Source organism: Rhinoderma darwinii, chromosome 11, assembly GCF_050947455.1.
Source record: "Rhinoderma darwinii isolate aRhiDar2 chromosome 11, aRhiDar2.hap1, whole genome shotgun sequence".
NCBI classification, from domain to species: Eukaryota; Metazoa; Chordata; class Amphibia; order Anura; family Rhinodermatidae; genus Rhinoderma; species Rhinoderma darwinii.
The window spans coordinates 3,346,137-3,370,925 of record NC_134697.1 but is presented as its reverse complement, the minus strand read 5'-3'; the positions used below and the strand labels follow the sequence as shown (position 1 = coordinate 3,370,925).

The following is a 24,789-nucleotide window of genomic DNA, read 5'->3' as shown; positions in this document are numbered from 1 at the left end:
GTGATGGACTGAGACGACGCTATGACTGATATTCTCTGGGGATTGTGTTGGTTTTTGGGGGCCGGGCTCTTTAATGTCCGTATTCTCGGGGTGGGGGGGACTCGTATTCCGGTTATTGTCCTCCCAACGTTCCATCAGTTTCTGGGATAATTATATTCTCAGATTTCTTTTGGCTTTCACTATAAGAGTTCGGATGTAAAGGGCGTGCTGCAGTAATCACCCAGAAATGTATGACCTCAGCGCGGAGACCGGGGGATGAACCTTGAGATCAGCCGGGGTCTCGCTGCTTGTATTGTTATCAGAACGTCGCCCCCGGCGCTGCAGCGCTCTGATTCCTGCAGGGAGGGGACCGCGGAGTCCAGTCCACACCAGGATGACCAATCCCAGGACTGGAGGTCTCCGCTTCTCTTTGCCCTCTGGTCCCCCCTCCCTTGGTGTCTGATGTTGGGGGGTTACATTCATTCCTCCTTTGCAGAGAGGGGGATGGGGCTCCAGGTTTGACTCCCTCCCTTATTAATGATGTGATTTTTGTGTTTCAGCCCACGAGGTCTTCATCTGAAAGCGTCTTTTCCCGGACAGGATCCAGTATAGCGGGCTCACCGGGCCATACCATCTGTGTAAGTAGGACCATACCATAATCACCCCCCCCCCCCCCCGGCGTAATAATGATCACACGCCCAAGACAATCGTAAACACCTACAAGACTGACCCGAACCCCGAGGAAGAGGCCGAGAGATTCCGGGATAACACGTGGCGTTATGGGGGTCTACACAATGGGGACATTTGTGGTTTTCCAGTTTTGTGAGAATAAAACGTAATCATTATGTAATCGATTTTAAAAGACTTTGTATTTTTTTTTTACTTTTTTCAAAATCTATGCTTGCTTTCAGTGAATGGAAACATTCTTGTTTACATCCAGGACCTGAAAATCCATCTTGACCAGATATTTCCCACAGCTGAGAGTTTGCTTCACTTGTATCCAGTCTAGACAATCCTCTGTGATCTAAATATCCAGTACTCCGGACTGACACATTGTAACAAACTATCAGGACAGGACAGAGATTTGTGATGCTGTGTTGAGCTCACAGAGGATTGTCTAGGCTGGATACAGTTGTAACAAACCCTCAGCTGTGAGTAGTATTAGGTCAGCACCAGTTTTCAGCTCATTCGCTGACCACAAGCAGAGATCTTGAAAAAAAAGTGAGGAATTGAAACACAAAGTCTATTAGAAAGAGTTTGTAGACTTCGCAGAGTTATGTAACAAGGTTCGTTTATTTTGTGTTGTGGCCCCTGATCTTCCTTATAAAGGACTTGGGATGGGGCCACAGGTCATTAAACGCCCCCTGAAAGTCCAATTGGGAGGGGGCCGGGTTCATCCTGAAGCCTCAATCAGATTTTAATGAAATCTGGGATCTGATTGGTCGCTGGTTGCCCCTCCCCCTGTGTTGCTGTGAATCGGTCCATTATACTATTATATATTATTACGTTATAATCGTCCGTTACTTCCCAGGCTAAAGTGGACGATGAGATTCTGGACTACAAGGACCTCGCCGCCATCCCCAAAGTGAAAGCCATTTACGACATAGAGCGGCCGGATCTCATCACCTACGAGTCCTTCCATACATCCACGTATGACGAGCGGCACAGCGTGGGGGAGGTGAGGCTGCATGTCTTCATTATATTCTATCATGTTGTGGAACTACAAGTCCCAGGAGGGTTATAAGCTCCGCCTACTTGTACTTCCACCAACTCCACAGAGTAATCGTCGCGATGTCGGGGGTCTGGGATGTGTCTATTACATATTAATGACCATGATTGTCCGCAGCCTCAGAGCCCCCGGAGTGACCGCTCCTCAGTCCTGAACGAGAGAGTAAGTCTGGGCGCCGCTGATCTCACCCTTAAAGGAGACCTGAAGCCGGATACAATGTTACAATGTATCAGCTGGTGCCAGGAGTGTGATCACTGAGCAGTGTATACAGGACACATGCGGGCGCCGTCCCCCGACTCCTCGGCACCAGTCGTCTCCTTCTGTCCCTGTTCAGCTGTTCATTGTTATATTGCGGTGACAACCGGTTTGGCCGCCACTATATCACAAACTGCGGATGTCACCCAACTTTTCTAGTGCCCTGGATGGAAACCGTTTCCTGTTTTACACTGGGGGACATATCACTGAATGGTGGACAAATTTGTCAGTCAGGAGTCTGGGAAAGCTGGGTGACAACCACTGCGGGAGCTACAATGGCCGCCGTATTGGTCGTCTCCCAGGTTTCCTAGAAACAGACAAAACTTTGAAACAGCCGAAGAAGACGGGGGACCGGATATTTTTGGGGGACGCCCGTGGACCACTCCAGACGTCTCCCTCATGTTCTCGTGGCTTCAGGTCTCCGTCCCTCGTAGCGTAGTCTTCGTTCCGTGTATAACATTCTCTTCTGTCAGACGGTCGTAAACGCACAGATTAAGACCGCGGTCAGACGAGCGACCGTTATATGTCCGCAATCGCTGCTCCTCGAGCGGCGCAGTTCGCCACGTGACTGAACACCGCACAGTCCGCCACAGGAGACGCTCGTCCAGCCGCTGCTCAGTGATGAGATCAGGAGCGGAGACGGCGAGGAGCGTCTGACACGTTCACTGACTGGCCGGACGATTGTTTGGTTACCCTGGTAACGGCGGTTATTGATGGGTCGCGTCTGCTTTATTATCCGCGCGTTTATGACCGGACTTCTCTAGGACTAAAATCTCTTCTATCGTCTCCTGTCAATCAATGCGGCAGAGAACGCCGCGGCAGAACTGCGCAAAGTGGCAGAAAAATACAGCGGTACGGTTTTTGAATGCGTGTTTCTGTCCTTGCAGTTTTTGCAGGTGAGACGGCCGTTTATTTGCAAAAACTGCGCGGAGAGTAACGAGCATTTGAATACCACTTCGATTTGCGGTAAAACCGCGTGCCGCCACAGTTATTCGCTGCATTACGCCGGCTGCGTTGGCTTTACCCTACTAGGGAATGAGATGGCAATAAATAGGGGGAGAGATGAACGGCGACATCACTGCAGGATCAGACTACAGAGGGATTGTTTGTAGCCTGTAACCATGGAGACACATAGGTCTGCACAGGAGCTGGGTACACAAAACGGGGAGGAGATTGCTACAGTTTTTATTTTAGAGGCATTGGAGCCATGGATCATTTTAGCGGCGGTGGACACAGCCCTGAGCTCTACGATGATGGATCATGCGGCAGATTTCAATGCGATACCACAGGGGTTTTTTTCGATTTTGTTTTTTGCCCTTCTCAGGTGAAGGTGTCACCGCGAAATCACAAACAATCCCACGAGGAGCCGAACCTGCTGATGAAGGCTCCATCAATAACGGTCCAGTGTAACCAGCGCCCCGATTCCCGTGCACGGAACGTTCCGGCAGCTGTAGAACCAAATAAACCCCCAAATAATGTGATTTTATAGATTATTCACGCCTGACATTGTACTCAGTGGTCTGCAGGGCACGAGACACGATGATGGGGGAGGAGGGGGCACCATGTGCTCTGTGCCCTCACCAGTCACTACACTTGGCACGTGATGCCCTCTGCAATGTTCTGGATTCATGAGCAGAGATTGACATAATGGATCTGGAGGGGTGGTATGAGTTTGGGGGAGGGGTTCCCGGCGTTCCAGACTGCGACACTTCTCATCATCACCGGACCGTTCAGCGCCAAATAATGGGAAAAACGAGACACAAACATGCAAATTCCAAAATAACCACGGATCAGCAGCGCCATCTAGTGTTCACATGGTGTATTACAGTGTGTAGCCGCAGATGTCATTAACCTGTGATCTGCCGCTCTATCCCTGACTGTTATATATATATATACATGTCCTGACTGTATATATAATGTGAATCTAATGCTGCGGCCGGAGACTATTTCCTATTTATTGCCTTTTCAACTGATTACTAATTCTGATTGAACTCTTTCTGTATCTCAATCTCATAATAATATCCAGTAATAATGTAATAATATAATAATATCCAGTAATAATATAATCCTATAATAATGTAATAATATAACAATGTCACCTTCTAATATATCGTTATATTGTTGCTTCTATTTCAGTCCCCCAGAACTTTGTCTCCCACTCCTTCCTCTTCTGCGGAGGTGAGTGAATTCTGCTTTCTTACTGGCACATTGTAACGATGGATCCATCTGATCCCTGTCTGTGGGGTGCAGTGATTTAGGATTTGTCAGGACTTACATGTTTACTGATGCAGCTTCTGTGTCCCCATGACAACACTTCCTCTCTGTCCTGCTCACCCTTGTCCCGGTGCTTCTGTGAATCATCCACCGTCCACATCAATGTCCACATCATATCTGGCTTTTATATGGGGCAGCTTTGCGCACACATTGAAGTGGATGGTGATAACCCAGGACATGAAGTGTTATCATGAGGACATGGGAATACAGCAGCTGCAGGCACTGGACCGAAACTTCACGCGCTGATAATACGTTTTCTATTAAACCCCTGATTGGTCCGGATTTCCCCGACAAGTGTAAGTGCCGTGATACCGTCATGGGGGCGGGGTGACTACGTAATGCAGGCTGCCTTTCAGGAGCCGGGGAAAGCTGAATGACGCCCCTGTAATAGTGGGATGTTCCTCCTTCGTGTGTTCTCTGTTCCTATAATGTGACCTTCTTGTCCCCCGGATCTTTAGGGCTATCAGGATGGACGGGAGCGAATAATCCAGAGATCTACCAGCCAAGGATCCATCAACTCCCCCGTCTACAGCCGCCACAACTACTCGCCCACCGTCTCCCGCTCCCCGCAGCATTTCCACCGACCCGGTAAGGATCTACTCAGTATGTGGCGTCCATCCGGTCTAACGCATTGCGCAATTTATCGCAGATTATTTATGTATTTGATGATTGTGACCCCCAGATATCCAGTCCGATGATATATAACAGGTGCCCGCTCGCTGCATTGCCGCCATAGTGGTGAGCGCCCACCGATCCCGTTACTGGACTGAGGTGCAGGAAGTGGGGCAGATTTCAGAATAATAGGAGTAGTAGTATATAATATGCTATAATAATCCACATGTCTACAGGTCAGGAGGGAAATAGACATGTAGTGTACAGCGCCCCCTGCAGGTCAGGAGGGAAATAGACATGTAGTATACAGCGCCCCCTGCAAGTCAGGATGGAAATAGACAGATGTAGTATACAGCGCCCCCTGCAGGTCAGGAGGGAAATAGACATGTAGTGTACAGCGCCCCCTGCAAGTCAGGATGGAAATAGACAGATGTAGTATACAGCGCCCCCTGAAGTCAGGAGGGAAATAGACATGTAGTATACAGCGCCCCCTGCAGGTCAGGAGGGAAATACACAGATGTAGTATACAGCGCCACCTGCAGGTCAGGATGGAAATAGACAGATGTTGTATACAGCGCCCCCTGCAGGTCTGAAGGGAGACAGATGTAGTATACAGCGCCCCCTGAGGTCAGGAGGGAAATAGACATGTAGTATACAGCACCCACTTCAGGTCAGGAGGGAAATACACAGATGTAGTATACAGCGCCCCCTGCAGGTCAGCGTGGAAATAGACAGATGTAGTATACAGCGCCCCCTGAAGTCAGGAGGGAAATATACATGTAGTATACAGCGCCACCTGCAGGTCAGGAGGGAAATACACAGATGTAGTATGCAGCGCCCCCTGCAGGTCAGCGTGGAAATAGACAGATGTAGTATACAGCGCCACCTGCAGGTCAGGAGGGAAATAGACAGGTGTAGTATAATTATGCTTCTGAAAACAGCTGCCCCTACAGGTTTTTGTCAGGTTTCTGAGCGGTGCAGATTGCCCTAAAATCCAGCAACCAATGACAGAAATGTGAACAAGGCCTAATGCACATGACCTTGCTGTGGTGCGGAGACTTGTACCCTCCTCAGTGGTTGAAATTTCCTCTTTTAAAGGGACAGTGGCTCATAATGGGTTAAAAAGGTTGTACAAAATGAGAGAAACATGGCTGCCGTCTGCTGCTTACTAAACCTCACCCCTGTAATATGGTGTATGTGTATATCCAGTATGGAGGATACATTGTATGTACCTGTATCCATATAGACAGGGCCATGGAGGTAGCCATGACAGCTATAATTAATCCTCCATTCTTTACACTGCAGGCTGCATCCCAAGAACCTGAGAACAAAGGAAAATAGAAACAAGATTTATATTATAAAGTGACCAATTATTTTAATGCTGAACGGATTTATATTTATAAAAAAAAAATTGTATCCCCCCCATAAAGGAGTTTTCAGCTTATATACTTTTATTCTGATGAGACGTCCATGAAATTGTGATGAGGGGGGTCCCAGGAATGAGAGGGTCCCGGCCTTGTTACATGCTGAGGGACTATTTAGCAGCTTTTCTGCAGAGAATGGGGATGGGTCCCTCTTATTCTCCAGGGTCCCAGCAGTCAGGACCCCCGACTGATAAAAATGTATGAGAGGAAGACTCCTTGAAGGAATTGTCCAGGGTTGCGGTGGTGGTCTCCTCTGGCTCCGCCCCCTGGCCCGGTTCTTGCTCTTTTATGTCCGTTTTGCAGCTTTAACCCTTCTGTTCCTGTAATGTTTTGACTTCTTTTCCTGCTCTGTTAACTGTTGTTGTTTTCTTGACACCCTCCGTTATTTCCCAGATGTGTCTCTTATTTTGTGCTTTTTTTTTTTCTGTTCTTTCCTTCCCCTCTCCCGGTCTGTTTTTTTTTTTTTTTTTATTTGTCCGTTACACCCGGCTTCTCTCCCCTCCCCCATCGCTTGCCAGAGTTGTTGTGTACGGGTGTGCAGCGCTTGCCGTACATGCGCACCGGCAGCTTCAGCTCCGCCCACGGCGACTCCCGTCCAAACTCCCCATTCAGACATCATACGATACTACACGTGAAAGGTAAGGAGAGCGGACAGGCCAATGCAAGTGGCGTCATTAGCTTCTCTCCGGACAGAAGCTAATACGGTGGCTGTCCAGGCGCTCTGCCCCCCCCACACGCGCTTCATGGTTTTTTCACCACGTGTGTTTGCTTTGTGTCCATGGAATGGCATGTTTATTACCGATGTGAATCACTCGCTGGTGACGCCGCCGCTATTACCCTGTATCTTCACTCCAGGGGATTGGGCAAATATGAGATTATTGAGGTTACGGTTTCTGAACCCCCGACCTGTGACTCCTCGTTACTCCTCGTTACTTGTATAATCATTGTGGATGAATAGAAATATGTGACGCGGACACACGGACAGCACAGGAGGAAAACCAATTCTGCTAGTTATTGGAAACAGTCAGCAAGCTTGTGAACAGACGCACCCTGGATGCTTAGCTGAGCTTCTATAATGCAGGGGGGGGGGACTTCGGGTTTTTCTATGTCAGTGACTGTTCAGTGCCCGGTGTAAAGACAAGACTTCCCAGAATGCAAATCACCAGAGAAAGTGCTGTGCAGACTCCGAACAAGCAGGCAATGATTTCAGCTCTGAAGCCGCTGAATATAAAATATACACCAGAAATCTTTCATATCGGCACCGGAGACATTACGCAGCGTATTGTGCAGTAGGTGTCGTTTTTGTGTAGATTGCTCGGGGATAATATTAGGGGGAGATTGTGTATTACAGGATCCTATTTCCAGAATTCTCGATCTCATGAGTCGCTGGTTATTTTGGGCCCCACGTGTCTCCTGATTCCAGTGTAATTGTTGAGTCCAGAGCGACACTTGTCTGTGCCCCCGTCTATCACAATCTAACATGTCCGCAAAGTGTCATAAGCTCTTAAAGGGGTTGTCTAGAATTAGAATAAAATGACTTTCTTTCCAGAACAGCGCCACATCTGTTCACAGGCGATGTGCGGTATTGCAGCTCATCCCCTTTTTAGGTGAATTCCAGACACAGCCCGGGGCCTGGAGTGGCGCTGGTTCCTGAAATAAAGCAGGTAATTTATTCTAATCCTGGACAACCCCTTTAAAGTTTATGGGCTCGTGACCTACAATATAGATGTGGGTTTTTTACTTTATTTAAAGGGGTTGTCCAGGATTCAAAAATTAGGGCTGACTACTTTCTTTTAAAAACAGCGCCACATATCTTTATGGGTTGTGTCTGGTATTGCAGCTCAGCTTCGCTAAGTGTTCTGTTCCCTTTACTTTCTCGCTGGTCTCATTACGACACCCCCCCCCCCTCCGCACGCTGGCGCTTCAACATGGCTGAGGTGACGCTTCATCCATAATAAAGTAACGCGGCCGGATCAGCCGATGACTGGCGTGGGACGTTCTATTCCTATTGAGGAAATGTCTCGGTAGTGAACGTCACCGCGGCCTACAGCCATTGGACCATGCAGTCACGTGACATGATGGCGCTGTGACTGTGGCCTGGTTGTTGCGGAGAATCGGGCTACAATATCACCTCTCCGGGGCTCGGTTCGCCGTTGTTAGACGTCGCTGACGCCTGTAGATCCGCGGTTTCTCTCTGCGGGTTGTGAATCTAAAATTTATTTGTGATTCAGTGAACGCTCAACTTCCAGCGAATTCGGAAATGGGTAAAATGTCTTGCTCATTCCTCGCGATCATCGTAAATCGCGCAAAATGTAGAGATAAAGATCCCCCTTTCCTGATGTTTCTCATAATGGGGACGCTTATCCTTAAAGGGCCAATATCCAAGATATTTACCACAATAGGAACGACGGAGGAGGGGGGATCGCTCCAGGCAAAATCCTGGCCCAACTGATGACACTGACGGCTCTCCTGACGTCCATCTGACGGCTGCTCCATGATTTTTAGATCTGACCCCATACATGCAGGGAAGGGACCGAGGACCTAAAGATCCGGCCACCCTCAGACCGGCCGTCCAGTAGGTCTCCTATAGCAGCTTGTGGCACTGGGATTCTAGTCCGGGTTGCCACAGACATTTTCTTAGTTGCTTTGTGGACTTTTCTTCAGCCGAGCTTCTCTACGGAGCTTCAGTTTACAAGACAAATCTCCAAATAATGTTCAGAATCATTATAACTCCTAAACGCCCCGGATTGTTGTCCTATACACTGTGGGACATGTAGTTCCTGTATAGAGTACTGACGTAAACACTACATCTCCCACAATGCACTACAGCACAGCATGCTCCATACAGATACTAAGTCCGCAGCAGGTACAAGAGAAACATAAAGTGCTGCAGGAAACCATAAGAAGTGTGAATGCAGCTCTGGCTGTGACTGGAGTATAAGAGATGATGTTGCCCAGGGCAAGATAATTGACATGAAGTTACTTCACATTACATGGAGATTTATCCTGTGAAACGAGGCCCATAAGAAAACTATAAAAATAGAAATGAGTGAGGCTGACTGGAGAGAACGCGGGGGGGGGGGGGCTGTAATAACTGGACAGGAAGTTCTATGTGAACAGGAAACGGGCGACGTGATAATTATAGAAGTATTAGATTATATAAGTAGATGAGCGACGGACGCAGAGGTGTGAACTGATCGTCTCATGATGCCGTCGTGTGGTTTCTTATTCTGCACAATGTCCGTGTTACAAAAACTAGAATTGTAACTGCGCTGTACCTTTAAGAACATAAATCAATCAAATCTTTGCAGCCTGAGTCTAATGCTGATCAGAACATTTCTAAACTTTCATTGGGTTAAGTTGGTGAAGAAGCTCTAAGAATATAACAAATCTTCCGAATTTATTAAGAGTAGATCTGAGGGAGCTACAGAAAGAGTACAAACATGGCAGAGTCATTGCCATACAGTGCCCAGATAAATAGTACATATGATGCCTAGATAGTGCCATACAGTGCCCAGATAAATAGTACATATGATGCCTAGATAGTGCCATACAGTGCCCAGATAAATAGTACATATGATGCCAAGATAGTGCCATACAGTGCCCAGATAAATAGTACATATGGTGCCTAGATAGTGCCATACAGTGCCCAGATAAATGGTACACATAGTGCCTAGATAGTGCCATACAGTGCCCAGATAAATAGTACATATGGTGCCTAGATAGTGCCATACAGTGCCCAGATAAATGGTACACATAGTGCCTAGATAGTGCCATACAGTGCCCAGATAAATAGTACATATGATGCCTAGATAGTGCCATACAGTGCCCAGATAAATAGTACATATAGTGCCAAGATAATGCCATTCAGTGCCCAGATAAATAGTACATATAGTGCCATACAGTGCCCAGATAAATGGTACATAAGGTGCCTAGATAGTGCCATACAGTGCCCAGATAAATAGTGCATATAGTGCCTAGATAGTGCCATACAGTGCCCAGATAAATAGTACATATAGTGCCTAGATAGTGCCATACAGTGCCCAGATAAATGGTACATAAGGTGCCTAGATAGTGCCATACAGTGCCCAGATAAATAGTGCATATAGTGCCTAGATAGTGCCATACAGTGCCCAGATAAATAGTACATATGATGCCAAGATAGTGCCATACAGTGCCCAGATAAATAGTACATATGGTGCCTAGATAGTGCCATACAGTGCCCAGATAAATGGTACACATAGTGCCTAGATAGTGCCATACAGTGCCCAGATAAATAGTACATATGATGCCTAGATAGTGCCATACAGTGCCCAGATAAATAGTACATATAGTGCCATACAGTGCCCAGATAAATGGTACATATGGTGCCTAGATAGTGCCATACAGTGCCCAGATAAATAGTGCATATAGTGCCTAGATAGTGCCATACAGTGCCCAGATAAATAGTACATATAGTGCCTAGATAGTGCCATACAGTGCCCAGATAAATGGTACATAAGGTGCCTAGATAGTGCCATACAGTGCCCAGATAAATAGTGCATATAGTGCCTAGATAGTGCCATACAGTGCCCAGATAAATAGTGCATATAGTGCCTAGATAGTGCCATACAGTGCCCAGATAAATAGTACATATAGTGCCTAGATAGTGCCATACAGTGCCCAGATAAATAGTACATAAGGTGCCTAGATAGTGCCATACAGTGCCCAGATAAATAGTACATATAGTGTCTAGATAGTGCCATACAGTGCCCAGATAAATGGTACATATAGTGTCTAGATAGTGCCATACAGTGCCCAGATAAATGGTACATATGGTGCCTAGATAATGCCATACAGTTCCCAGATAAATAGTACATATGATGCCTAGATAGTGCCATACAGTGCCCAGATAAATGGTACATATGGTGCCTAGATAGTGCCATACAGTGCCCAGATAAATGGTACATATGGTGCCTAGATAGTGCCATACAGTGCCCAGATAAATGGTACATATGGAGCCTAGATAGTGCCATACAGTGCCAAGATAAATAGTACATATAGTGCCTAGATAGTGCCATACAGTGCCCAGATAAATGGTACATAAGGTGCCTAGATAGTGCCATACAGTGCCCAGATAAATAGTGCATATAGTGCCTAGATAGTGCCATACAGTGCCCAGATAAATAGTACATATAGTGCCATACAGTGCCCAGATAAATGGTACATAAGGTGCCTAGATAGTGCCATACAGTGCCCAGATAAATAGTACATATAGTGCCTAGATAGTGCCATACAGTGCCCAGATAAATAGTACATATAGTGCCTAGATAGTGCCATACAGTGCCCAGATAAATAGTACATATAGTGCCTAGATAGTGCCATACAGTGCCCAGATAAATAGTACATAAGGTGCCTAGATAGTGCCATACAGTGCCCAGATAAATAGTACATATAGTGTCTAGATAGTGCCATACAGTGCCCAGATAAATAGTACATATAGTGCCTAGATAGTGCCATACAGTGCCCAGATAAATAGTACATATAGTGCCATACAGTGCCCAGATAAATAGTACATATGGTGCCATACAGTGCCCAGATAAATAGTACATATAGTGCCATACAGTGCCCAGATAAATAGTACATATAGTGCCTAGATAGCGCCATACAGTGCCCAGATAAATAGTACATATAGTGCCTAGATAGTGCCATACAGTGCCCAGATAAATAGTACATAAGGTGCCTAGATAGTGCCATACAGTGCCCAGATAAATAGTACATAAGGTGCCTAGATAGTGCCATACAGTGCCCAGATAAATAGTACATATAGTGCCTAGATAGTGCCATACAGTGCCCAGATAAATAGTACATATAGTGCCTAGATAGTGCCATACAGTGCCCAGATAAATAGTGCCATACAGTGCCCAGATAAATAGTGCCATACAGTGCCCAGATAAATAGTACATATAGTTCCTAGATAGTGCCCAGATAAATAGTACATATAGTGCCATACAGTGCCCAGATAAATAGTACATATAGTGTCTAGATAGTGCCATACAGTGCCCAGATAAATAGTACATAAGGTGCCTAGATAGTGCCATACAGTGCCCAGATAAATAGTACATATAGTGCCTAGATAGTGCCATACAGTGCCCAGATAAATAGTACATATAGTGTCTAGATAGTGCCATACAGTGCCCAGATAAATAGTACATATAGTGCCTAGATAGTGCCATACAGTGCCCAGATAAATAGTACATATAGTGCCTAGATAGTGCCATACAGTGCCCAGATAAATAGTACATATAGTGTCTAGATAGTGCCATACAGTGCCCAGATAAATAGTACATATAGTGCCTAGATAGTGCCATACAGTGCCCAGATAAATGGTACATAAGGTGCCTAGATAGTGCCATACAGTGCCCAGATAAATAGTGCATATAGTGCCTAGATAGTGCCATACAGTGCCCAGATAAATAGTACATAAGGTGCCTAGATAGTGCCATACAGTGCCCAGATAAATAGTACATATAGTGCCTAGATAGTGCCATACAGTGCCCAGATAAATAGTACATATAGTGCCTAGATAGTGCCATACAGTGCCCAGATAAATAGTACATATAGTGCCTAGATAGTGCCATACAGTGCCCAGATAAATGGTACATAAGGTGCCTAGATAGTGCCATACAGTGCCCAGATAAATAGTGCATATAGTGCCTAGATAGTGCCATACAGTGCCCAGATAAATAGTACATAAGGTGCCTAGATAGTGCCATACAGTGCCCAGATAAATAGTACATATAGTGCCTAGATAGTGCCATACAGTGCCCAGATAAATAGTACATATAGTGCCTAGATAGTGCCATACAGTGCCCAGATAAATAGTGCCATACAGTGCCCAGATAAATAGTGCCATACAGTGCCCAGATAAATAGTACATATAGTTCCTAGATAGTGCCCAGATAAATAGTACATATAGTTCCTAGATAGTGCCATACAGTGCCCAGATAAATAGTACATATAGTGTCTAGATAGTGCCATACAGTGCCCAGATAAATAGTACATAAGGTGCCATACAGTGCCCAGATAAATAGTACATATAGTGCCTAGATAGTGCCATACAGTGCCCAGATAAATAGTACATATAGTGTCTAGATAGTGCCATACAGTGCCCAGATAAATAGTACATATAGTGCCTAGATAGTGCCATACAGTGCCCAGATAAATAGTACATATAGTGCCATACAGTGCCCAGATAAATAGTACATATAGTGCCTAGATAGTGCCATACAGTGCCCAGATAAATAGTACATATAGTGCCTAGATAGTGCCATACAGTGCCCAGATAAATGGTACATAAGGTGCCTAGATAGTGCCATACAGTGCCCAGATAAATAGTGCATATGGTGCCTAGATAGTGCCATACAGTGCCCAGATAAATAGTACATATAGTGCCTAGATAGTGCCATACAGTGCCCAGATAAATAGTACATATAGTGCCTAGATAGTGCCATACAGTGCCCAGATAAATAGTACATATGATGCCTAGATAGTGCCATACAGTGCCCAGATAAATAGTACATATAGTGCCAAGATAATGCCATTCAGTGCCCAGATAAATAGTACATATAGTGCCATACAGTGCCCAGATAAATGGTACATAAGGTGCCTAGATAGTGCCATACAGTGCCCAGATAAATAGTGCATATAGTGCCTAGATAGTGCCATACAGTGCCCAGATAAATAGTACATATAGTGCCTAGATAGTGCCATACAGTGCCCAGATAAATGGTACATAAGGTGCCTAGATAGTGCCATACAGTGCCCAGATAAATAGTGCATATAGTGCCTAGATAGTGCCATACAGTGCCCAGATAAATAGTACATATAGTGCCTAGATAGTGCCATACAGTGCCCAGATAAATAGTACATATAGTGCCTAGATAGTGCCATACAGTGCCCAGATAAATAGTACATAAGGTGCCTAGATAGTGCCATACAGTGCCAAGATAAATAGTACATATAGTGCCTAGATAGTGCCATACAGTGCCCAGATAAATGGTACATAAGGTGCCTAGATAGTGCCATACAGTGCCCAGATAAATAGTGCATATAGTGCCTAGATAGTGCCATACAGTGCCCAGATAAATAGTACATATAGTGCCATACAGTGCCCAGATAAATGGTACATAAGGTGCCTAGATAAATAGTACATATAGTGCCTAGATAGTGCCATACAGTGCCCAGATAAATAGTACATATAGTGCCTAGATAGTGCCATACAGTGCCCAGATAAATAGTACATATAGTGCCTAGATAGTGCCATACAGTGCCCAGATAAATAGTACATAAGGTGCCTAGATAGTGCCATACAGTGCCCAGATAAATAGTACATATAGTGTCTAGATAGTGCCATACAGTGCCCAGATAAATAGTACATATAGTGCCTAGATAGTGCCATACAGTGCCCAGATAAATAGTACATATAGTGCCATACAGTGCCCAGATAAATAGTACATATGGTGCCATACAGTGCCCAGATAAATAGTACATATAGTGCCATACAGTGCCCAGATAAATAGTACATAAGGTGCCTAGATAGTGCCATACAGTGCCAAGATAAATAGTACATATAGTGCCTAGATAGTGCCATACAGTGCCCAGATAAATGGTACATAAGGTGCCTAGATAGTGCCATACAGTGCCCAGATAAATAGTGCATATAGTGCCTAGATAGTGCCATACAGTGCCCAGATAAATAGTACATATAGTGCCATACAGTGCCCAGATAAATGGTACATAAGGTGCCTAGATAAATAGTACATATAGTGTCTAGATAGTGCCATACAGTGCCCAGATAAATAGTACATATAGTGCCTAGATAGTGCCATACAGTGCCCAGATAAATAGTACATATAGTGTCTAGATAGTGCCATACAGTGCCCAGATAAATAGTACATATAGTGCCTAGATAGTGCCATACAGTGCCCAGATAAATAGTACATATAGTGTCTAGATATATGGTGCTTACAGTAAATGTTGTTTATCGTCCACAATTAGTACCATATATTGAAGAGATAAATAGCATTTTCCATAGAATGACATATTTTGTCTAGATTTCTAGTACCATACAAAGCCCAGTATCCCCATAACAAAGCTAAGACATAGTTCCCCCATCTCAGGGACTGTAACGGATGAGACATTACTAGTTGCTATGCTGGAGTGAGAGTCTCAGTGGTCTGACCATGTCTTGGGATGATTGGGGATTTCACAGGAGAGGAAGGGTAAAAATCCTGAGAGCAGGACACCAATCAGTGCAAGTGTAGGGATCATTCAACTGACCCCGGTGATAAAAAAGTGACTCGTATATTAAAGGGCCGGTAAAAAGTTCTATAACTTAATAACAGACTTTGTGTTTCAATTCCTCACCATTTCCAGGATTTCTGCTTACTGTCGGTGAATGGAAATGCATTTGTTTCCATCGATAAGCTGAAAACCTGTTCCTGATCTAGTCCTTGTGACACAGCTGATAGTTTGTTACAATTACATCCACTCTACATAATCGTCTGTGAGCTAAACACAGGTAGAGCTATCAGCCTGGCGTGCAGGATGGGAGAGATTTGTGCAGGTTTTCAGCCTCAGAATGTAAGAGTTTCCAGTCACTGACAACAAACAAAGATTTTGAAAATGTTGAGGAATTACGTTGCAGAATGTTTCATTATACAATAATTAGGCTTTATTTACAGAAGACTGGACCAGCCCTTTAACAAATCTTTACCTGGGACGATCATCCCACAGATCCTGCACAGACCAATATAGATCATATACGTGTAAACGCGGCATGAGCGACATTTGGCGCCGTCATCGTCACTCACTGGTACAGTCCTCTACGTATAGGACAGGACTGACTCTTGTGCTTGTGTCACTTTCTGTTGTTTTTGAATATTTTTCCGTTTCTTTGATTTTTTTTCGTACCATTTTTCAGTATTTTGTTCCTTTTTTCTCTGCTCTCTTCTCATTTCTGTTCGTTCTTTTCATTGGAGGGACTGAGCCACCCAGCGGCAGGAATTCCCCACTCCCCCTTCGGCCAGACAGCCGCCCTCTAACGCCAACATACTCTCAGGTCCCTAAACATTTCCATCTTCCAGGTAGGAGCTGGTGCTGTCTATGTCTCCGTGTCCTGTCCAACTGTAGATCTGTAGGAACATGACCTGTTGTCTCCATTGTCTTGTCTGCTAGTGGGGGAGGGGACTCATCGCTGTGTCTTGGAAGTGTCCGTTCTCCACCCAGTTCTCAGATTGGGAGGGACTCGGTAATGGGTTAAATCTAGTATTCTGCAAAAACTCTATTCAAGTTCTGAAATTATTCACTGGATATCTGATGATGCCTTAAAGGCGATGTCCTCTTCTAATCATATAGACAGAATAGTGAGTGCAGCTCTGGAGTATAATACAGGATGTAACTCAGGATCAGTACAGGATAAGTAATGTAATGTATGTACACAGTGACTCCACCAGCAGAATAGTGAGTACAGCTCTGGAGTATAATACAGGATATAACTCAGGATCAGTACGGGATAAGTAATGTAATGTATGTACACAGTGATTACACCAGCAGAATAGTGAGTGCAGCTCTGGAGTATAATACTGGATGTAACTCAGGATCAGTACAGGATAAGTAATGTAATGTATGTATGTACACAGTGACTCCACCAGCAGAATAGTGAGTGCAGCTCTGGAGTATAATACAGGATATAACTCAGGATCAGTACAGGATAAGTAATGTAATGTATGTACACAGTGACTCCACCAGCAGAATAGTGAGTGCAGCTCTGGAGTATAATACAGGAAGTAACTCAGGATCAGTACAGGATAAGTAATGTAATGTATGTACACAGTGACTCCACCAGCAGAATATTGAGTGCAGCTCTGGAGTATAATACAGGATGTAACTCAGGACCAGCACAGGATAAGTAATGTAATGTATATACACAGTGACTCCACCAGCAGAATAGTGAGTGCAGCTCTGGAGTATAATACAGGGTGTAACTCAGGATCAGTACAGGAGAAGTAATGTATGTACACAGTGACTCCACGAGCAGAATAGTGAGTGCAGCTCTGGAGTATAATACAGGATATAACCCAGGATCAGTACAGGATAAGTAATGTAATGTATGTACACAGTGACTCCACCAGCAGAATAGTGAGTGCAGCTCTGGAGTATAATACAGGATATAACTCAGGATCAGTACAGGATAAGTAATGTAATGTATGTACACAGTGACTCCACCAGCATAATAGTGAGTGCAGCTCTGGAGTATAATACAGGATGTAACTCAGGATCAGTACAGGATAAGTAATGTTATGTATGTACACAGTGACTCCACCAGCAGAATAGTGAGTGCAGCTCTGGAGTATAATACAGGATATAACTCAGGATCAGTACAGGATAAGTAATGTAATGTATGTACACAGTGACTGCACCAGCAGAATAGTGAGTGCAGCTCTGAAGTATAATACAGGATATAACTCAGGATCAGTACAGGATAAGTAATGTAATGTATGTACACAGTGACTCCACCAGCATAATAGTGAGTGCAGCTCTGGAGTATAATACAGGATGTAACTCAGGATCAGTACAGGATAAGTAATGTAATGTATGTACACAGTGACTCCACCAGCAGAATAGGGAGTGCAGCTCTGGAGTATAATACAGGATATAACTCAGGATCAGTACAGGATAAGTAATGTAATGATTAATTCTGTAATTAACCAGTAATATGATGATTAGAGGTGGACAGACCCTTTAGCTAAAGCATCGTTTTGCAATTGCAGATTTATTTGAGATTGATGAATAATTTTTTACATTTTTTGCTTTACTCATCATGTTCTGATCCAGCGTTAGATCATGTCTTCTACGCCAGTGATATCCAGAGCTGCGATCAAAATACTTCAGAACTTTTCCAACAGAAACACGCCTTACAGCTTAGCTGAGATATTATAACTAGTTGCACTCTGCTTGATACTTGTGTATTTCTTTTTTGTATCTTGTGCTGCTGTACTCTACATTTCTCACAATACGCCGCAGTTGAGCATGCTATACATGCAGGGTTATCAGTATCGTATGAGGCCCAGCAACCTGAGCATTAACAGCCGGCAGAATAGTGAATGCAGCTCTCGATGTGACTGGAGTGTAAGATATGAGATAACATAAGATCAGTGAACGATAATGAAAGCACAGTTGTTACTCAGGACGAGAATAATAGTCATGGAGCCAGGGGCAGACACTGATAGCAGAGAGCCCCCTGTACATACACACCACTCACACATAGGACGCACGCCGCATAGACGCCACTCACATATAGGAGACATGGCGCACACACCACGCACACATAGGACACATCGCACACACACCACTCACACATAGGACGCACGCCGCATAGACGCCACTCACATATAGGACGCACGCTGCATAGACGCCACTCACACATAGGACACATCACGCACACACCACTCAGACATAGGAGACATCGCGCATATACACCACGCACACATAGGACACATCGCGCATACACACCACGCATACATAGGCCACATCGCGCATACACACCACGCACACATAGGACACGTCGCGCATACACACCACGCACACATCGCGCATACACACCACGCACACATAGGACACATCACGCATACACACCACACACACCACGCACACATAGGACACATAGCGCATACACACCACGCACACATAGGACACATAGCGCATACACACCACGTACACATAGGACACTTCGCGCATACACACCACGCACACATAGGACACGTCGCACATACACACCACGCACACATAGGACACGTCGCGCATACACACCACGCACACATAGGACACGTCGCGCATACACACCACGCACACATAGGACACATCGCGCATACACACCACGCACACATAGGACACATCGCGCATACACACCACGCACACATAGGACACATCGCGCATACACACCACGCACACATAGGACACATCGCGCATACACACCACGCACACATAGGACACATCGTGCATACACACCACTCACACATAGGACACCTGTGAGCCCTGCCTGGGAACGTCCTCAAAATGAGCAGAAATGCCTTTTTAATGCAAATCTACATAAATCCCACCCTGTTGTCCAGTTCATTTATTTGTTCGTTTCATGGAAAATGTGACTGTTGGCAAATATGGGTTATAGGAGGATTCCAATAAAAATATTATGTCAGGGAGTCTTTATTGGTGTTTATCATCGGCAGGGGAGTACTTGGGGGAAGGATCCCTAGTACCTGAGACCCCCTTTTAGCCATTTATTAGAAGTTAAATGATAACTTTCTGCTGCCACTAGGGGGAGCTCACTATATACCTCTTTATTATAAAGGACAATGGGAGCTGTATGAATCACTGTAGTGTGAGCTCCCCCTAGTGGTGACTGCAGACAGACCGATTTTATCATGTAACTCTATGGGAGCTGTATATATCTGTATGTAGTGAGCTCCCCCTAGTGGTGGCTGCAGGCAGCACAATGTTATCATGTAACTCTATGAAACTGTATATATCTGTATGTAGTGAGCTCCCCCTAGTGGTGGGTGCAGGCAGATACATTTTATCATGTAACTCTATGACTGTTTAAAGAGAAGCAGGGGATTTGGAGCTCTGACTAATCTCTGTAAACTAGCCTAGATCAGCTCAAGCCTTCATTTTATTTGCTCATGAAGCGTCTTGCAGACAAGTTCCTAATTTTAACCCCATGGTTATAATTAATCACATGAAGTCTATTAAATTCCTTAAGAGTCACTGTCACCACATTATAAGTGTACTGTCTCCTATATAATGTGATCGGCGCTGTAATGTAGGTCACAGCAGTGCTTTTTATTTAATAAAACTATCTATTTTCACCACTTTATTAGCGATTTTAGATTTATGCTAATGAGTTGCTTAATGCCCAAGTGGGCGTATTTTTACTTCAGACCAAGTGGGCGTTGTACAGAGGAGTGTATGACGCTGACCAATCAGTGACCAATCAGCGTCATGCACTCCTCCATTCATTTAGGCAGCGCAGAGGAATCTCGTTGTAATCTGTCATTTACCGCGTAATCTCGCGAGATCACGCTTCCTCGGCTGTAACTACCACAGACAGAGTAACGAAGTGCAGAGATTGTGAATAGACATCCCGTGGAATGTCTATTCACTGTCTAAACACTTCAGTATTGTTAATGTGTTAGTATAAGACGGCACATAAGGATCTAGCAGGATTCCTATGCGCTGCCTAAATGAATGGAGAGGAGTGCATGATGCTGATTGGTCAGCGTCATACACTCCCCTGTACAACGCCCACTTGGTCTAAAGTAAAAACACGCCCACTGGGGCATTAAGCAACTCATTAGCATAAATCTAAAATCGCTAATAAAGTGATGAAAACAGATCGTTTTTTTTAAATAAAAAGCATTAATGTCACCTACATTATAGTGCCGATCTCCTTATGTAGGAGACAGGACACTTATAATGTGGTGACAGAGACTCTTTAAGCTTGAACTTTAGCTCTTAAAGAGATATAACGACCCGTCAATATGGGTTCCGTTAGTATGAAGCCCTATCAAAGCTGAACTGTAGGGGGCAATCAAAATTTGTAATGATCTGGAGGGCTGATCAGGAATCCGATAAAGACGGGCCTTGTTCTGTAGGGACCGGACAGGAGTCAGGGCTGCAGGAATTGTGTCATGTTATCTATCTTTCCTCTGCTGAGTGGCTATGACGTTCCTTGAGGGAGGGGCTTATGTAACAGCTCCTTTTTAGCCCCTTGATGCGCTCCCCAGGAGGTTTAGTGGCTCTTCTAGCTCAACATTATTTGGGTGTCTGTAGGAGGTGACAGTGTAAAAAAGCCTGAGCTGGTGACCGGATCCCTTTATAATTTGAGCATCCCGGGCAGCTCTCAGAAATTGGGTAATCAGTTGGATTTACCAGTGATACATCTGTCCTTATCTTATATTGTATATGGCGGGTGACAGTATTGTAATTAAATTTTCCTGCTTAATTAGTGAAAAGTCCCTGGGTGGGGGTAACATTCCTCAATACGCCACCCCCTCCTGTCCCAAGCTCATTCCCCATTGCGTTTCCATCTACCAGTGGAGGAAAGGCAGAGGCTGTGTGGAAAAGATGCCGGAGCCCAGGTATATCCTCTTTAGTCTCTAAGTAAAGATGGGGAGGGAGAAGTAGAGAATCCCATAGGGTGACGTCAGTCTCGGAACATTTTTGTATGAGTGCTTGGACCTCCATGAGATTGTGTCTGTGAATTGTGGGGCCGAGGATTTTATTTGCCGAGATTACGCAGCTGTACAAAAAAGCTTCTTCAGAAGATGAGTGATTTCTGGGGTTTGTGGCTCCTCGTGGGCGGGTCTACCTCACATGTTGCTGTCATGTCCCGCCTCTTCACAACCTCCCATCTGTCTCGTGTCTTCTGTGTTGATAATTTGATAATAGGTTTATGGTGTCTTCTTTCTGTCCTCATTGGCTGTTGGTTCCTCTTGTGTTCAGGGCAGGACGTGGTTGTCACCTCATTACCCACTTTTCTCCTGCTTTTTGTTGGTCTTTTCTCTCTTATGTGACTTCTAAGAATCTCAGTTGTTAATTCACCCTTATTCTATTTTCCTTCCGCAGATCAAGGACTGAACATATACCGGAAGCCTCCCATATATAAGCAGCAAGGTAACGTTTTCTCGTCTCCTTGAATCTTGTGTCTTTGCCTGTCTTCTGCTGCGTGGCCTTGGCTTGGTCCATGCATGGCCATTTACTGCCCCCGAGTACTGACTGGACTAGAGCAGAACATTAACTCTTCAGCTATAAATACATTGTATGAGGTGGTAGATACTGGTGACCAGTGGTGGAAAACTCATCCATGATGTAGACCCAACCCAATATTGTCGATGTGTAAGCTCAGTGTGGAGACCCGTTTATCATCTCAATAATTGGATACGGTCTGGTGATACTTGAGGTTGGTCACCCCCCTACACCCAAGAAAGTTGAGCCAATAAAACACCCCCAAGTTTCAGTCGGGATCCCCGCAGGGTTGGTGAGATGAGACGTATCTGTCAACCAGATCAGTCCAATATGGCGGCTTGGTTGCTTAGACCATAACCTACCCATTATTATTTTATAAAGGCTCAACTGTTTATAAATAATTTGACACTTTGTCCCCCTTTACCTGTAATGTCGGGTGTCCACAGTCTTATCTCCAGAAGATGTAACCCACCCAGTCCAATATCATCAAAAAAGTGATAGTTGGTCTGAGGTAGAGGAGTGGATGAGCCGTGTCCTAGCTCCCCCCCCCCCCCATGTGTTAGTGGTTTGCCCCATCTCATCCCTTGTAACGTGGTCTTGTTTTATTCTGTTTTATGGAGTGTTGTGTGTCCGTCCTTAACATATGAACATTTTACTCATCGCCTCGTCATATTCCCTCAGTAAGTACCATGTAGAGACCACCTTCTAAAGACCACAGCCTTGCAGCCCCCGTCTCCTGCACCCAGAGCAGAAACCCTTCACTCTATCCTAGCTACAAAATCGTACGCATTTAATATTCATCCTGCCATGCCTGTACTGCCAGGCCTCACCACCAGAGCACGCTACAGCACCCTGACACAAATAGTACACAGAGGGAGCAGAGTTGTGTGTACTGTTATATCTCTAATGTAGTAGTGTTGCCTGCAGTCCTATGTAACATCACAGATAACACAGTGATAACTCTCTGATTACAGATAATTTAGTAGTGTTACCTGCAGTCCTATGTAACATCACAGATAACACAGTGATATCTCTCTGAGTACAGATAATGTAGTAGATGTTACCTGCAGTCCTATGTAACACCACAGATAACACAGTGATAACTCTCTGAGTACAGATAATGTAGTAGTGTTACCTGCAGTCCTATGTAACACCACAGATAACACAGTAATAACTCTCTGTGTATAGATAATGTAGTAGATGTCACCTGCAGTCCTATGTAACACCACAGATAACACAGTGATAACTCTCTGAGTACAGATAATGTAGTAGATGTTACCTGCAGTCCTATGTAACACCACAGATAACACAGTGATAACTCTCTGAGTACAGATAATGTAGTAGATGTTACCTGCAGTCCTATGTAACACCACAGATAACACAGTGATAACTCTCTGAGTACAGATAATGTAGTAGATGTTACCTGCAGTCCTATGTAACATCACAGATAACACAGTGATAACTCTCTGAGTACAGATAATGTAGTAGATGTTACCTGCAGTCCTATGTAACACCACAGATAACACAGTGATACCTCTCTGATTACAGATAATGTAGTAGATGTTACCTGCAGTCCTATGTAACACCACAGATAACACAGTGATAACTCAGCTCTGCTGCATCTGTGTACCATAGGTTATTAGTAATACTTATATAATATGGTATTACTCCTCGTCCTGATCATTTCTATGTTACATTTGTGGATCTCATGATGACAGCCGCTCCTGTTTCTCTAGTTGAGGTGTAATTTGCGGCTCCTGCACCCAGAGGTGTCACCTGCTCCTAACGCTGCTTCTCGCTTAATCTTCCACCTTGCCCCTTTATCTGCCTCCAGCATTAACCCCTTAACCTCCTGGGGCTTCCTGACCTCCGGTGGCTGCATGCTCCAATCTTGGAGGTTTGTCTGTAATGTTGATTTTCGTGGCCCCCCGTGCACCAGGATGAGATGTGACTTCCAGTAAAGTGGGGCTCCGTCATTAGAACAGATCATGAATCTCCCCACGGTTTCCAGACAGAAGGTGCCCGGCACGGCTGGAATAGAAGAGGCTTTAAGGAAAAACAGTAAATGTCCTCAAATCTTCTATTCTGCAGTTTCTGAGCTTCATCTGTTACTTAATCTTTTCCAGATTCCTGAATGGCAAGCAGCAGTACAGGGCTGAGGACGTATCGCTGAATATCTAGGCAGACTTGTCATTCAGAGTAATAGGAAAGTTGGGTGTCAACCAATATGACCATCATTACAACTTTCACGGGAATTACCACCCAGCTTTCCCAGATTCCTGAATGGTACAAAGCCTAGGGGTTGTATTAGAGCATGTCATGGATCCAGGTCCAATATTACAGGGGTTTCCTGTGATGAGACGTCCCCTTTAAGCAGTACTGAGTGTATATCACTGAATAACTAGGCAGGTTTCTCTTCAGGGATCTAGGAAAGCTGGGTAAAAACCCCTATGGAAGCGTAATGGTAGAAATATTGGCTGTCACTCTGCTTTTCAAGAATCAGATAGAAGTCAATATAATTTTTAATAAGAAGTTGGAACCTGGGAAGATTTTCTAGATTATTGGGGAAATGCTCATTAATGATCAGCTAATGAGTAAAGTTTGTGAAGTGTCTGCATCTCAGCCCCCCCCCCCCCCCAAACCCAACTCCGTTTACAGAACATTAGAAGCAGCTTTTGTCGTCAGCCGACATCTCGTCTATTGCGTTGCAGCCGCTCCAAGACCATCAGG

At 44.8% G+C, this 24,789-nt stretch overlaps 1 protein-coding gene across 4 annotated transcripts in view; it reads left to right on the top strand.

Annotated features, from left to right (window-relative positions):
* The window catches only part of LOC142663569 (actin-binding LIM protein 1-like), a 60,211-nt gene extending 38,187 nt beyond the window's left edge, over positions 1-22,024 (top strand). For 2 of the 4 annotated variants that reach the window (XM_075842317.1, XM_075842316.1), the window contains exons 4-10: positions 540-617; positions 1,511-1,657; positions 4,100-4,141; positions 4,696-4,825; positions 6,792-6,911; positions 16,296-16,400; positions 21,940-22,024. In XM_075842317.1, coding sequence (XP_075698432.1) covers positions 540-617; positions 1,511-1,657; positions 4,100-4,141; positions 4,696-4,825; positions 6,792-6,911; positions 16,296-16,400; positions 21,940-22,010 — 693 coding nt within the window. In that variant the 3' untranslated portion in view covers positions 22,011-22,024. Of the gene's footprint in view, positions 1-539; positions 618-1,510; positions 1,658-1,825; positions 1,871-4,099; positions 4,142-4,695; positions 4,826-6,791; positions 6,912-16,295; positions 16,401-21,939 lie in introns of all 4 variants that reach the window. The other 2 variants (XM_075842319.1, XM_075842318.1) reach the window with 2 other exon arrangements.
* Positions 22,025-24,789: the final 2,765 nt, after the last annotated feature.